This window comes from Panulirus ornatus, chromosome 17 (genome assembly GCF_036320965.1).
Source record: "Panulirus ornatus isolate Po-2019 chromosome 17, ASM3632096v1, whole genome shotgun sequence".
NCBI lineage: Eukaryota > Metazoa > Arthropoda > Malacostraca > Decapoda > Palinuridae > Panulirus > Panulirus ornatus.
In genome coordinates this window covers 4,438,295-4,454,528 of record NC_092240.1, presented here as the reverse complement: position 1 = coordinate 4,454,528, position 16,234 = coordinate 4,438,295, and the positions used below count along the sequence as shown (strand labels likewise).

Genomic DNA, 16,234 nt, shown 5'->3' with positions numbered 1-16,234 from the left:
ACCACGTCGAACAAAACAACATATGTCTGCCACTCTATCATCAAACACATTCAACAAACCTTCAAAATACTCACTCCATCTCCTTTTCACTTAACCACTATTTGTTATTACCTCCTCGTTAGCCCCTTTCACCAATGTTCCCATCTGTTCTCTAGTCTTACGCACTTTATCTATCTCCTTCCATATCAACATATACATACACATACATAGACATATACATGTATACACAAGTACATATTCATTCACTCCTGTCGCTACCCCGCCACACAGGAAATAGCATCCCAACCCCCCCGTTTCAGCGAGGTAGCACCAGGGAAACAGACAAAAAAGGAAATACTCCTTCACACTCAATCTCTAGCTGCCATGTGTAATGCACTGAAACCACAGCTCCCTACCAACATTATTACCTCCTCATTAGCCCCTTTCACCAATGTTCCCATCTGTTCTCTTCTCTTAAGCACTTTATTTATCTCCTTCCATATCAACATATACATACACATACATAGACATATACATATATACTTTTTTTTTTTTTTTTTTTTTTTTATACTTTGTCGCTGTCTCCCGCGTCTGCGAGATAGCGCAAGGAAACAGACGAAAGAAATGGCCCAACCCCCCCATACACATGTACATACACACGTCCACACACGCAAATATACATACCTACACAGCTTTCCATGGTTTACCCCGGACGCTTCACATGCCTTGATTCAATCCACTGACAGCACGTCAACCCCTGTATACCACATCACTCCAATTCGCTCTATTTCTTGCCCTCCTTTCACCCTCCTGCATGTTCAGGCCCCGATCACACAAAATCCTTTTCACTCCATCTTTCCACCTCCAACTTGGTCTCCCTCTTCTCCTCGTTCCCTCCACCTCCGACACATATATCCTCTTGGTCAATCTTTCCTCACTCATTCTCTCCATGTGCCCAAACCATTTCAAAACACCCTCTTCTGCTCTCTCAACCACGCTCTTTTTATTTCCACACATCTCTCTTACCCTTACGTTACTTACTCGATCAAACCACCTCACACCACACATTGTCCTCAAACATCTCATTTCCAGCACATCCATCCTCCTGCGCACAACTCTATCCATAGCCCACGCCTCGCAACCATACAACATTGTTGGAACCACTATTCCTTCAAACATACCCATTTTTGCTTTCCGGGATAATGTTCTCGACTTCCACACATTTTTCAAGGCTCCCAAAATTTTCGCCCCCTCCCCCACCCTATGATCCACTTCCGCTTCCATGGTTCCATCCGCTGACAGATCCACTCCCAGATATCTAAAACACTTCACTTACTCCAGTTTTTCTCCATTCAAACTCACCTCCCAATTGACTTGACCCTCAACCCTACTGTACCTAATAACCTTGCTCTTATTCACATTTACTCTTAACTTTCTTCTTCCACACACTTTACCAAACTCCGTCACCAGCTTCTGCAGTTTCTCACATGAATCCGCCACCAGCGCTGTATCATCAGCGAACAACAACTGACTCACTTCCCAAGCTCTCTCATCCCCAACAGACTTCATACTTGCCCCTCTTTCCAAAACTCTTGCATTTACCTCCCTAACAACCTCATCCATAAACAAATTAAACAACCATGGAGATATCACACACCCCTGCCGCAAACCTACATTCACTGAGAACCAATCACTTTCCTCTCTTCCTACACGTACACATGCCTTACATCCTCGATAAAAACTTTTCACTGCTTCTAACAACTTGCCTCCCACACCATATATTCTTAATACCTTCCACAGAGCATCTCTATCAACTCTATCATATGCCTTCTCCAGATCCATAAATGCTACATACAAATCCATTTGCTTTTCTAAGTATTTCTCACATACATTCTTCAAAGCAAACACCTGATCCACACATCCTCTACCACTTCTGAAACCACACTGCTCTTCTCCAATCTGATGCTCTGTACATGCCTTCACCCTCTCAATCAGTCCCCTCCCATATAATTTACCAGGAATACTCAACAAACTTATACCTCTGTAATTTGAGCACTCACTCTTATCCCCTTTGCCTTTGTACAATGGCACTATGCACGCATTCCGCCAATCCTCAGGCACCTCACCATGAGTCATACATACATTAAATAACCTTACCAACCAGTCAACAATACAGTCACCCCCTTTTTTAATAAATTCCACTGCAATACCATCCAAACCTGCTGCCTTGCCGGCTTTCATCTTCCGCAAAGCTTTTACTACCTCTTCTCTGTTTACCAAATCATTTTCCCTAACCCTCTCACTTTGCACACCACCTCGACCCAAACACCCTATATCTGCCACTCTGTCATCAGACACATTCAACAAACCTTCAAAATACTCATTCCATCTCCTTCTCACATCACCACTACTTGTTATCACCTCCCCATTTACGCCCTTCACTGAAGTTCCCATTTGCTCCCTTGTCTTACGCACCCTATTTACCTCCTTCCAGAACATCTTTTTATTCTCCCTAAAATTTACTGATAGTCTCTCACCCCAACTCTCATTTGCCCTTTTTTTCACCTCTTGCACCTTTCTCTTGACCTCCTGTCTCTTTCTTTTATACTTCTCCCACTCAATTGCATTTTTTCCCTGCAAAAATCGTCCAAATGCCTCTCTCTTCTCTTTCACTAATACTCTTACTTCTTCATCCCACCACTCACTACCCTTTCTAAACAGCCCACCTCCCACTCTTCTCATGCCACAAGCATCTTTTGCGCAATCCATCACTGATTCCCTAAATACATCCCATTCCTCCCCCACTCCCCTTACACAAGTACATATATATTCATTCATTCCTGTCGCTACCCCGCCACACAGGAAATAGCCATCCCGATCCCCCGTTTCAGCAAGGTAGCGCCAGGAAAACAGACAAAAAAGGAAATATTCCTTCACACTCAGTCTCTAGCTGTCATGTGTAATGCACTGAAACACAGCTCCCTATCCACACCCAGGCCCCACACACCTGTCCATCGTTTACCCCAGACGCTTCACATGCCCTGGTTCAATCCATTAACAGCACGTCAATCCCAGTATACCACATCGTTCCTTTTCACTGTATTCCTTGCACGCCTCTCACCCTCCTGTATGTTTAGGTCCCAACAACTCAAAATCTTTTTCACTCCATCCTTCCACAACCAATTTGGTCTCCCGCTTCTCCTTGTTGCCTTTATCTCTGACACATATATCCTCTTTGTCAATCTTTCCTCACTCATTCTCTCCATATGTCCAAACCATTTCAACACACCCTCTTCTGCTCTCTCAACCACACTCTTTTTATTACCACACATCTCTCTAACCCTTTCATCACTTAATCAAACTATCTCACACCACATATTCTTCTTAAACATTTCATTTCTCACACATTTACCCTCCTTCTTACAACCCTATCTACAGTCCATGCCTCGCAGCCATATAACATTGCTGAAACTACTATTCCTTCACTTTTTATCATATGGGCAAGATAGCATAAGGAATAGATGTATGAACCTTAAGAAAAATATTTCTTGATTGACATCCCCCAACACACTACATTTGAATTTTTGGGAAAAAAAAAGTACAGAGGGAAGGATCTCCAGTACCCCACTACACTTATCTATAGAGTACAAACCTAATGAAATCTTCACCCAACAATAGTGGCTGGTGTGATCACAAATTTGACCATATGACTATCAGTACTCAAAAAACATGATCCTTGGTATCACAAAATAATATTTTTATCACAAGCCACTGGCAAATGCAGAAATTCCACTGAAAATATTAGCTTTTACAAAATCTTACCCTCCATCAGCAATAATTTCATCCGCTCGTGAAATTACTGCCTCTAGCAGCAAGCTATGGTTGTCCTGAGACAGTCTGCCTCCAATGACACCTGCAAGCCTCTTTAGGCATTCGGTGGCTCTACACCGCACTATTTCACTATGATTTGTTAGAGCTGAAATCAGAGCTGGAACTAAAGGCTGGCTAGTACCAAGAGCCCATGCTAAACTTGTTGATTGGGAGCTTAAGAGAGATGAACCTAGGCTTAAGCTCCAAGCCTGTAAATGCAAAAGAAATATAAAAAGTCATTACAAAGTCTATAATAAGAAATATACTACAAATAAGAAACCTTTTGAAAATATATTCTTTCTTAAACCTTTGATGAGATAAATGAGAATACATTTGCTCTAAGATTTTCCTCAGACATCCTTTTGGCCTATAAACAATAAAGCAGACACAGATACAGAGAAAAAGATCCTACAACCAACAATAAAGACTGATTACCAGTAGCTATGCAATAACATGGTAAAAAAAATCATTTAACCTGTTGACTGATCCTACCAATACATAACAGCCCCTCAACTTCAGGTTGTTCTGTTCTGTTTCATTTTTTCTTGACTATTATCTATTTATCTATTCATTTTGCTTTTTCGCTGTCTCCTGCGTTAGCGAGGTAGCGCAAGGAAACAGAAGAAAGAATGGCCCAACCCACCCACATATACATGTATATACATACACGTTCACACACGCATATATACATACCTATACATCTCAATGTATACATATATATATATACACACAGACATATACATATATACACATGTACATAATTCATAGTCTGCCTTTATTCATTCCCATCACCACCTCGCCACACATGGAATAACAACGCCCTCCCCCCTCATGTGTGCGAGGTAGCGCTAGGAAAGGACAACAAAGGCCCTATTCGTTCACATTCAGTCTCTAGCTGTCATGTAATAATGCACTGAAACCACAGCTCCCTTTCCACATACAGGCCCCACACAACTTTCCATGGTTTACCCCAAACGCTTCACATGCCCTGGTTCAATCCATTGACAGCACGTCGACCCCGGTATAACACATCGTTCCAATTCACTCTATTCCTTGCACGCCTTTCACCCTCCTGCATGTTCAGGCCCTGATCACTCAAAATCTTTTTCACTCCATCTTTCCACCTCCAATTTGATCTCCCACTTCTCCTCGTTCCCTCTACCTCTGACACATATATCCTCTTGGTCAATCTTTCCTCACTCATTCTCTCTTCTGCTCTCTCAACCACACTCTTTTGATTTCCACACATCTCTCTTACCCTTACATTACTTACTCAATCAAACCACCTCACACCACATATTGTCCTCAAACAGCTCATTTCCAGCACATCCACCCTCCTGCACACAACTCTATCCATAGCCCACGCCTCGCAACCATACAACATTGTTGGAACCACTATTCCTTCAAACATACCCATTTTTGCTTTCTGATATAATGTTCTCGACTTCCACACATTCTTCAAGGCTCCCAGAATTTTCACCCCCTCCCCCACCCTATGATTCACTTCCGCTTCCATGGTTCCATCCGCTGCCAGATCCACTCCCAGATATCTAAAACACTTCACTTCCTCCAGCTTTTCTCCGTTCAAACTCACCTCCCAACTGACTTGACCCTCAACCCTACTGTACATAATAACCTTGCTCTTATTCACATTTACTCTTAACTTTCTTCTTTCACACACTTTACCAAACTCAGTTACCAGCTTCCGCAGTTTCTTACATGAATCAGCCACCAGCACTGTAGCATCAGCGAACAACAACTGACTCACTTCCCAAGCTCTCTCATCCACAACAGACTGCATACTTGCCCCTCTTTCCAAAACTCTTGTATTCACCTCCCTAACAACCCCATCCATAAACTATTATTATGCATATCATTTCATATCATTATACTTTATCGCTGTCTCCTGCAATAGCGAGGTAGCGCAAGGAAACAGATGAAAGAATGGCCCAACCCACCCACATACCTTTGTATATACATACACGCCCACATCCGCACATATACATACATATACATTTCAACATATACATACACAGACATATACATATATACACATGTACATATTCATACTTGCTGCCCTCATCCTGTCGCCACCACGCCCACATGAAATGGCACCCCACTCCCCCCACGAACATTCGAGGTAACACTAGGAAAAGACAACAAAGGCTACTTTCGTTCACACTCAGTCTCTAGCTATCATGTGTAATGCACCGAAACCACAACTCCCTTTCCACAGCCAGTCCCCACAAAACTTTCCAAGGTTTACCCCAGACACTTCACACATTCTTTGCACACCTTTCACCCTCCTGCATGTTCAGGCCCCAATTGCTCAAAATCTTTTCCACTTCATCCTTCCACCACCAATTTGGTCTCCCACTTCTCATTCCCTCCACCTCTGACACATATATCCTCTTTGTCAATCTTTCCTCACTCAATCTCTCCATGTGACCATTTCGATAAACCCTCTTCTGCTCTCTCAACCACACTCTTTTCATTACCACACTTCTCTCTTACCCTTTCATTACTTACTCGATCAAACCACCTTAAACCATATATTGTCCTCAAACGTCTCATTTTCAACCAATCCACCCTCCTCCGCACAACCCTATCTATAGCCCATGCCTCGCATCCATATAACATTGTTTGAACCACTATTCCTTCAAACATACCCATTTTTGCTCTCCAAGATAGCATTCTTGCCTTCCACACATTCTTCAACGCTCCCAGAACCTTCGCCCCCTCCCCCACCCTGTGACTCACTTCCACTTCCATGGTTCCATCCACCCCCAAATATCTAAAACACTTCACTTCCTCCAGTTTTTCTCCATTCAAACTTACCTACCAACTGACTTCTCTCTCAACCCTACTGAACCTAATAACCTTGCTCTTATTCATATTTAATCTCAGCTTTTTTCTTTCACTCACTTTTCCAAACTAAGTCACCAGCTTCTGCAGTTTCTCACCTGAATCAGCTACCAGCGCTGTATCATCAGCGAACAACAACTGACTCACTTCCTAAACCCTCTCATCCACAACATACTGCATACTTGCTCCTCTCTTCAAAACTCTTGCATTCACCTCCCTAACCACCCCATCCATAAACAAATTAAACAACTATGGAGACATCACGCACCCCTGCCGCAAACTGACAATTACTGGGAACCAATCACTTTCTTCCTACTTGTACACATGCCTTACATCCTAGGTAAAAACTTTTCACACTGCTTCAAGCAACTTACCTCCCACACCATATACTCTCAAAACCTTCCACAAAGCATCTCTATCAATCCTACTATATGCCTTCTCCAGATCAATAAATGCTACATACAAATCCATCTGTTTTTCTAAATATTTCTCACGTACATTTGTCAAAGCAAACACCTGATCCACACATCCTCCACCACTTCTGAAACCACACTGCTCTTCCCAATCTGATGTTCTGCACATGCCTCTACCCTCTCATTCAATACCCTCCCATAAAATTTCCTATAAATACTCAACAAACTTATGCCTCTGATATTTGAACACTCACCTTTATCTCCTTTCCCTTTGTACAAAGGCCCTGTGCATGCATTTCACCAATCCTCAGGCACTTCACCATGATCCATACATACAGTGAATATCCTTACCAACCAAGCAACAACATAGTCACCCACATTTTTCATAAACTCCACTGCAGCACCACCTAAACCCGCCACCTTGCCGGCTTTCATCTTCCGCAAATTTTTCACTACCCCTTCTCTGTTTATCAAACAATTTTCCCTGACCCTCTCACTTCACACACCACCCTGACCAAAACATTCTATATCTGCCACTCTATCATCAAACACATTCAACAAACCTTCAAAATACTCAATCCATCTCCTTCTCACTTCCTAACTACTTGTTATTACCTCCCCATTAGCCTGATTAACTGATGATCCTAATTGTTCTTGTCTTACGCATTTCATTTACCTCTTTCCAAAACATTTTTTTATTCTCCCCAAAATTTAATGATACTCTCTCACCCCAACTCTCATTTGCCCTCTTTTTCAACTCTTGCACCTTTCTCTTGATCTCCTGCCACTTTCTTTTATACATCTCCCAGTCTTTTGCACTACTTCCCTGCAAAAACCATCCAAATGCCTCTCTCTTCTCTCTCACTAGCAATCTTACTTCATCCCACCACTCACTATCCTTTTTAATCTGCCCACCTCCCACCTTTCTCATGCCACAAGCATCTTTTGCACATGTCATCAGTGCTTCCCTAAATACATCCCATTCCTCCCCCACTCTCCTCATGTCATTTGCTCTCACCTTTTGCCATTCTGCACTCAATCGCTCAGATACTTCCTCACACAAGTCTCCCTTCCACGCTCACTTACTCTCACCACTCTCTTCTCCCCACATTCTCTCTTCTTTTCTGAAAACCTCTACAAATCTTCACCTTCACCTCCACAAGATAGTGATCAGACATCCTTCCAGCTGCCCTTCTCAGCACATTAACATCCAAAAGTCATTCTTTCACATGCCTATCAATTAACAAGTAATCCAATAACACTGGCCATCTCTCCTACTCACATACGTATACTTATGTATATCTCTCTTTTCAAACCAGGTATTCCCAAGCACCAGTCCTTTTTCAGCACACAAATCTACAAGCTCTACATCAATTCCATTTACAACACTGAACACCCGAGGTACACCAATTATACCCTCAACTGCCACATTACTCACCTTTGCATTCAAATCATTCATCATTATAACCCAGCCTCATGCATCAAAGCTGCTAACACACTCACTCAGCTGCTCCCAAAACACTTGCCTCTCATGATCTTTCTCCTCATGACCAGGCGCATAGGCACCAATAATCACCCATCTCTCTCCATCCACTTTCAGTTTTACCCATATCAATCTAGAATTTACTTTCTTAAACTCTATCACATATTCCCAAAATTCCTGCTTCAGGAGGAGTGCTACTCCTTTCTTTGCTCTTGCACTCTCACCAACCCCTGACTTTAATCCCAAGACATTCCCAAACCACTCTTCCCCTTTACCCTTGAGCTTCGTTTCATTCAAGAGCCAAAACATCCAGGTTCCTTTCCTCAAAATATACTACATATCTCTCCTTTTTTCTCATCTTGGTTATATCCACACACATTTAGACACCCCAATCTGAGACTTCGAGGAGGATGAGCACTCCCCACATGCCTCCTCCAGTTTCCCCTTTCAGAAATTCAAATACATATAAACACATGTAAATATTCATACTTACTTGCCTTCATCCATTTCTGGCACTACCCAGTCACACAGGAAACAGTAACACTACCCCACAGTCTCTCTCTAGCTGTCATGTGTATTGCACTGAAACCATAGCTTCCTGTCCATATCCACTCCCCACAGACCTTTCCATGGTTTACTCCAGACATGTTACATGCCCTGGTTCAGGCCAGTGACAGCATGTCGACCCCAGTATACCACATTATTCTAATTCACTCTATTCCTTGCACATCTCTCACTCTCCTCTATGTTTAGGCCTGATAGCTCAAAATCTTTTTCACTCTATCCTTCCAACTCCAATTTGGTCTCCTGCTTCTTGTTCCCTCCACCTCTGACACATATATCCTCTCAGTCTATCTTTCCTCCCTCACTCTTTCCATATGTCCAAACCATTTCAACAACCACACTTCTGCTGTCTCAACCACACTCTTTTTACTTCCACACATCTCTCTTACCTTTTCATTACTTACTTGATCAAACCACCTCACACCACATATTGTCCTCAAACATTTCATTTCCAACACATTCACCCTCCTCCTACAACCCTATCTATAGCCCAAAACTCACAACCATATAAAATTGTTGGAACTACTATTCCTTTAAACATACCCACTTTTGCTCTCCAAGATACATTTCTCTCCTTCCACACATTCTTCATCATTCCCAAAACCTTCGTCCCCTCCTCCACCCTGTGACTCACTTCCACTTCCATGGCTCCATTCACTGCTAAGTCCACTCCCAGATACCTAAAACACCTCACTTCCTCCAATTTTTCTCCATTCAAACATACATCCCAATTATCTAGTCCCTCAAGCCTACTGAACATAATAACCTTGCTCTTATTCACATTTACTCTAAACTTTCTCCTTTCACACACTTTTTCAAACTCAGTCACCAACCTCTGCAATTTCTACCTCAAATCAACCACCAGAGTTTTATCATCGGCGAACAACAACTGACTCACTTCCCAGGCCATCTCATCCTCGACAGACTGCATACTTGTCCCTCTCCAAAATTCTTGTATTTACCTTCGTAACCACCATATCCATAAACAAAGTAAACAACCATATGGACAACACACACCCCTGCCACAGACCAACCTTCACTCGGAACCAATCACTCTCCTCTCTTCCTACTCATACACATGCCTTACATCCTTGGTAAAAACTTTTCACTGCTTCTCTCAGCTTACCTCCCACACCATATACTCTTAAGACCTTCTATAAAGCTTCTCTATCAACCCTACCATATGCCTTCTCCGAATCCACAAATGCTACATTCAAATCCATCTGATTTTCTAAGTATTTCTAACATATTCTTCAAAGCAAATGCATGATCCACACATCCTCCACCACTTCTGAAACCACACTGCTCTTCCCCAATCTGATGCTCTGCATGCCTTTACCCTCTCAATCAATACCCTCTGATACAATTTCCCAGGAATACTCAACAAACTTCTGCCTCTGCAGTTTGAACATTCACCTTTATCCCCTTTGCCTTTGTCCAACAGCACTATCGATGCATCCTGCCAATCCTCAGGCACTTCACCATGATCCATACATACAATGAATATCCTTACCAACCAATCAACAACACAGTCACCCACTTTCTTAATAAATTCTAATGCAATACCATCGAAACCCGCCGCCTTGCCAGATTTCATCTTTCACAAAGCTTTCACTACTTCTCTCTTCACCAAACCCATTCTCCCTGACCCACTTTGCACACCACCCCGACTAAAATTCCCTATATCTGCCACTCTATCATCAAACACATTCAACAAACCTTCAAAATACTCACCCCAACTCCTCACTTCATCACTACATGTTATCACTTCGTCTTTGCCACCTTTACCAATGTTCCCATTTGTTCTCTTGTCTTGTGCACATTATTCACCTCCTTCCAAAACGTCTTTTTATCCTCCCTGAAGTTTAATGATACTCTCTCACCCCAGCTCTCATTCGCCCTCTTTTTCAACCCTTGCATCTTCCTCTTGACCAACTGCCACTTTCTCTTATACATCTCCCAGTCCTTTTCACTCCTTCCTTGTGAGTTTTGTCCAAACGCCTCTCTTTTCTCTTTCACTAACAACTCACTAGCCTTTCTTATCTGCCCACCTCCCACTTTTCTCATCCCACATGTATCTTTTGCACATGTCATCACTGCTTCCCTACATACATCCCATTCCTTCCCCCACTCCTCTCACATTATTTGCTCTCACCTTTTGCCATTCTACACTCAATCTCTCCTGGTACTTTCTCATACTAGTATCCTTTCCAAGCTCAATCACTCTCACCACTCTCTTCTAATCAACATTTTTTCTTCTTTTTTGAAAACCTCTAGAAATCTTCACCTTTGCTTCTACAAGACAGTGATCAGACATCCCTCCACCTGCCCCTCTCAGCACATTCACATCCAAAAGTCTCTTTTACAAACCTAACAATTAACATGTAATCTAATAATGCCCTCTGACTGTCTCTCCCACTCACATACGTATGCTTGTGTGCTCTTGGAAAACTGTAGGGGAAGGTATCGATTAAGATGGTGAAGGCATGTACAGAGCATCAGATTGGGGAGGAGCAGTGTGGTTCCAGAAGCAGCAGAGGATGTGTGGATCAGGTGTTTCCTCCTGGCGCTACCTCGCCCCACAGGAAACAGCATCGCTACCCCCTGCTTCAGGGAGGTAGCGCCAATAAAACAGACAAAAAAGGTTACATTTGTTCACACTCAAGTCTCTAGCAGTCATGTACAATGCACCAAAACCACAGCTCCCTATCCACATCCGGGCTCCACAGACCTTTCCATGGTTTACCCTCTGATTTACAACAATATGTAAGAGGTTTCGTAATAAAGCACTCAAATGCCTACATATGTCTGTGTTTACAGTTTCTGCATTCTTGTTTGCTTCTTCATGGAGTCTATGTGTACAACAGGGGAATTTGAATTCATAGTTGTGGGCAAGTTACAAATGTTATATGATTCTAAGATATTTATTAGCATGTTTTTATATCCTCTTATAGGCACGCACAGGCCTTAAGTTTGAAGGGATGCCTTCACCAGGCAGTGCAGCATGTATACAGTGTTTCTTGAGATTTGATCAGCTGAATGATTATGTAGAATAAGTAGCCACTTAATCCTTGCATCATTTAACCAGTGTTTTGAGTGTGACATTGATTTATTAGTCAATTATCTATTAACTACTATGTAACCAATATGCTTTATAATCCCTTTTATGACAATATTGTCCAAAGAACAAGCTGCTAAACACGAGTTTTTAGGCCTGTGCTAAATAATTTCCAAAAACTTGTTTTTTTCATAATAGTCATGATTGGCAAGAGGAGGAGAGACAACTGATGGAAAAACTGAAGACATTTTGGCAGTAACTGAGAATGGGTGAGAGTTCCAAAATGGTGATGATCCTGATTGTGAAGCCTCATAAGTACAACTGGATGATGAGGAGGCTTTAACACCTGACCTACTTCCATCAACCAGCTCAGCTACACCAGTAGTGCACAAATGTAATATCTATTTATATCTATTTTGCTTTGTCGCTGTTTCCCGTGCCTGCGAGGTAGCGCAAGGAAACAGACGAAAGAAATGGCCCAACCTACCCCCACACAAATACACACACACACACGTCCACACACGCAAACATACACACCCACACATCCCAACGTACACACATATATACACACATGCACACAATTCACACTGTCTGCCCCTACTCACCCCCATCGCCACCCCGCCACACACGAAATAACATCCCCCTCCCCCCCTCATGTGCGCAAGGCAGCGCCAGGAAAAGACAACAAAGGCCCCATCCGCTCACACTCAGTCTCCAGCTGTCATGCAATAATGCACCGAAACCACAGCTCCCTTTCCACATCCAGGCCCCACACAACTTTCCATGGTTTACCCCAAACGCTTCACATGCCCTGATTCAATACATTGACAGTACGTTGACCACGGTATACCACATCGATCCAATTCACTCTATTCCTTGCCCTCCTTTCACCCTCCTGCATGTTCAGGCCCAGATCACACAAAATCTTTTTCATTCCATCTTTCCACCTCCAATTTGGTCTCCCTCTTCTAGTTCCCTCCACCTCTGACACATATATCCTCTTGGTCAATCTTTCCTCACTCATTCTCTCCATGTGCCCAAACCATTTCAAATCACCCTCTTCTACTCTCTCAACCACGCTCTTTTTATTTCCACACATCTCTCTTACCCTAACATTACTTACTCGGTCAAACCACCTCACACCACACATTGTCCTCAAACATCTCATTTCCAGCACATCCATCCTCCTGCACACAACTCTATCCATAGCCCACACCTCGCAACCATACAACATTGTTGGAACCACTATTCCTACAAACATACCCATTTTTGCTTTCTGAGATAATGTTCTCGACTTTCACACATTCTTCAAGGCTCCCAGGATTTTCGCCCCCTCCCCCACCCTATGATTCACTTCCGCTTCCATGGTTCCATCCGCTGCCAGATCCACTCCCAGATATCTAAAACACTTTACTTCCTCCGGTTTTTCTCCATTGAAACTTACCTCCCAATTGACTTGACCCTCAACCCTACGGTACCTAATAACCTTGCTCTTTTTCACATTTACTCTTAACTTTCTTCTTTCACACACTTTACCAAACTCAGTCACCAGCTTCTGCAGTTTCTCACATGAATCAGCCACCAGCGCTGTATCATCAGCGAACAACAAGTGACTCACTTCCCAAGCTCTCTCATCCCCAACAGACAAATGTCATAAGATTGAGAATATGCAATGCCAGAACCTTCCATTTTTAGACTGCATCTGAATGATGTAAAAGATTGGATATAACTTTGGGTCTCCATTCTTAGACTTGGGGTATTAGTCATATTCTATATCAATTTTAATGTGAAAAATCTATAATGTACATAATAATGTATTCTGTACTGATATTATCACAATCTACAATGAAGTGTGGGCAAAGAATTAAAACCATGGCAAAATAACAACTTTCACTTTTCACCAGAAATTTGTCACATTTTCAAGAAAATCCTTCACTTCACATACAAAAAGTGATATCATAATGCATACCGATATACAAACTTTTTCTTTCATAATATAAAATAAATCTAGATGTTCATGTACTTGGTTGGGTTAATTTACAAAACATCTAAGGGATAAGAAATGTTATTAATTTTCTGCATCTTTTATCTAAATAATCTCCCCCTATCCAGCATAAGTTTAAAGGAATTCTAGCTCCAGTAACTGAAAATATTATGTATCTTTTGATGCTGAAAAAATGTTGGAAAAATTCAAATTAATAATCTCATTCTTAGGTGCATTATTGACACTTTTCTGGAACCATCCTGATATCTAATCATGCACCAAAAGGGTTAAGAAGGTTGGAATGATACAAGCCCAGATAATCCCTGACAAAATTATCTCCTTGATCATGGGATACCTTTGGATATAAATCATATGTATAAATAAATAGCTCCAATACTACCTGCAATGTTTCATCTATTACATTTGAGAAGCCGAGGGATGGATGCCAGCCCCACAGGATGGCTAAGAAATAGTATCTACTTTCTGGTGTTTCTAAACAGTCCTGTAAAAGAAAAAAATTATGAAAAATAATGAAATAGATGAAATAAATCATATCTCACACTGTAATCAAAATAAATAAAATATACCAAAAAGAGTAACTGAATATGAAAATCCAGGACAAAGGATTTACATAAAGACCAAGGTAATACAGTACAACAAATGGTACCTGGTCTCCTTTAAAATACAGCATACTGAGCATGAAATTTTGAAGTAGACTGGGTGAAATGCTATATATAACAACAAAATGAAGAGCACTCTTACACTGGAAATGAAATATGCAAACTGATGAGCTTGTGAGTGAGGTTATAACCAATGATGAAAATAATACATCATAATTGATCAAGATTGAAGAAACAGGAAATGATACGTAAATAACAGCAAAATGAGAACATAAATAAAAGAAAAAAGATCATCTCTAAGAAAGGGAAATCTGAATATCAAATACAGCTGGAGGAACAGAGGATGGAAGGCTACCAGCTAAAATACTGAAGGACTACTTGCAATAACGACTAGAACAGAACAATCTGGAATTTTGAATGTAAGTCCAACAGCCAGATAATTATAAAAAGTATCAGCTACTTGCACAGCAAAGTTTATTTTGGGGCGGTGAAATCCACAGCACTACATTAGAGCTGTGTAGCAAAATTCATTCTGAGATGGTGAAAAGCATAGTACTCCAAGTCAGTAAAATATAGAAATATGAGGTACAGAGATGGGACACTGGAAACCCCAGATGCTAAAAGAAAGACTAAGAGTATTCTTCAATGAGGTCAATGAGAATATGCAAAAACAAAAAATGTGGGTATGGTAGAAGGATAAAGTGAGAGGGTGAATGTGAATGAAAATGCACTTTAATAAGAGCTACTAAGATATTCATAAAGTGGAAGGTAGCAGTTGGAAAGCTGCCACCAACCATGGAGGTATATTACTAGTACTACCCACATGGGTATAGGCAGGGTCAGTGACAGCTGCATAGTGAGCCAGCACTTCAATGGTTATCAAGCTGCACTTCTCTGACCCAGGTAGCAGTCTTTTCTTTCTACCTCACCTACAAATGGTATGCTGGCATTCGTTTTACAAACTTACAATCCCTCCTTATCACACATAACATTTGAAAGCACTTAACTCAAACAACTCGTTCTTCGTAACTCTACAATTTCCTGCAGTTAGCACTATGTGCTAGCCCTGTTTTTGCCAAAATGGTAGGAGCAATAGATAGAAGCAGTGGATAGGAACATTAAGCAGGAGCATTAGGTTGAAATATTAGGGCGAAGTAGTAGATAGGAACAGTAAACAGGAGCATTCAGTAGTAGTAGTAGGGAGAAACATTAGGTAGAAGAAGTTGGTATGAACATTAGGTAGAAGCCTCTGGAAACACTGTTAAGGGTTAGGCACTAAAGGCTAAGAAGCAGCAATGGAGTTCATCAGTCATGGAGACTCTTTTGCAGTTACTACCTCCTTGAGGGAGCTCCCAGATAAGCAAACAGATAAGAGAATCATATGAAAAAATCAAACTC

The 16,234-nt window shown here is 41.7% G+C and overlaps 1 protein-coding gene across 1 annotated transcript in view; it reads right to left on the bottom strand.

Moving 5' to 3' along the window:
* l(2)k09022 (HEAT repeat containing 1 homolog l(2)k09022) overlaps positions 1-16,234 on the bottom strand; it is a 341,532-nt gene that overhangs the window by 201,624 nt on the left and 123,674 nt on the right. Inside the window, exons 14-15 of the mRNA XM_071671810.1 lie at positions 14,617-14,718; positions 3,802-4,058 (exon numbers count right to left, since the gene is read on the bottom strand). Of these exons, the coding sequence (XP_071527911.1) occupies positions 3,802-4,058; positions 14,617-14,718 (359 nt within the window). The remainder of the gene's footprint in view (positions 1-3,801; positions 4,059-14,616; positions 14,719-16,234) is intronic.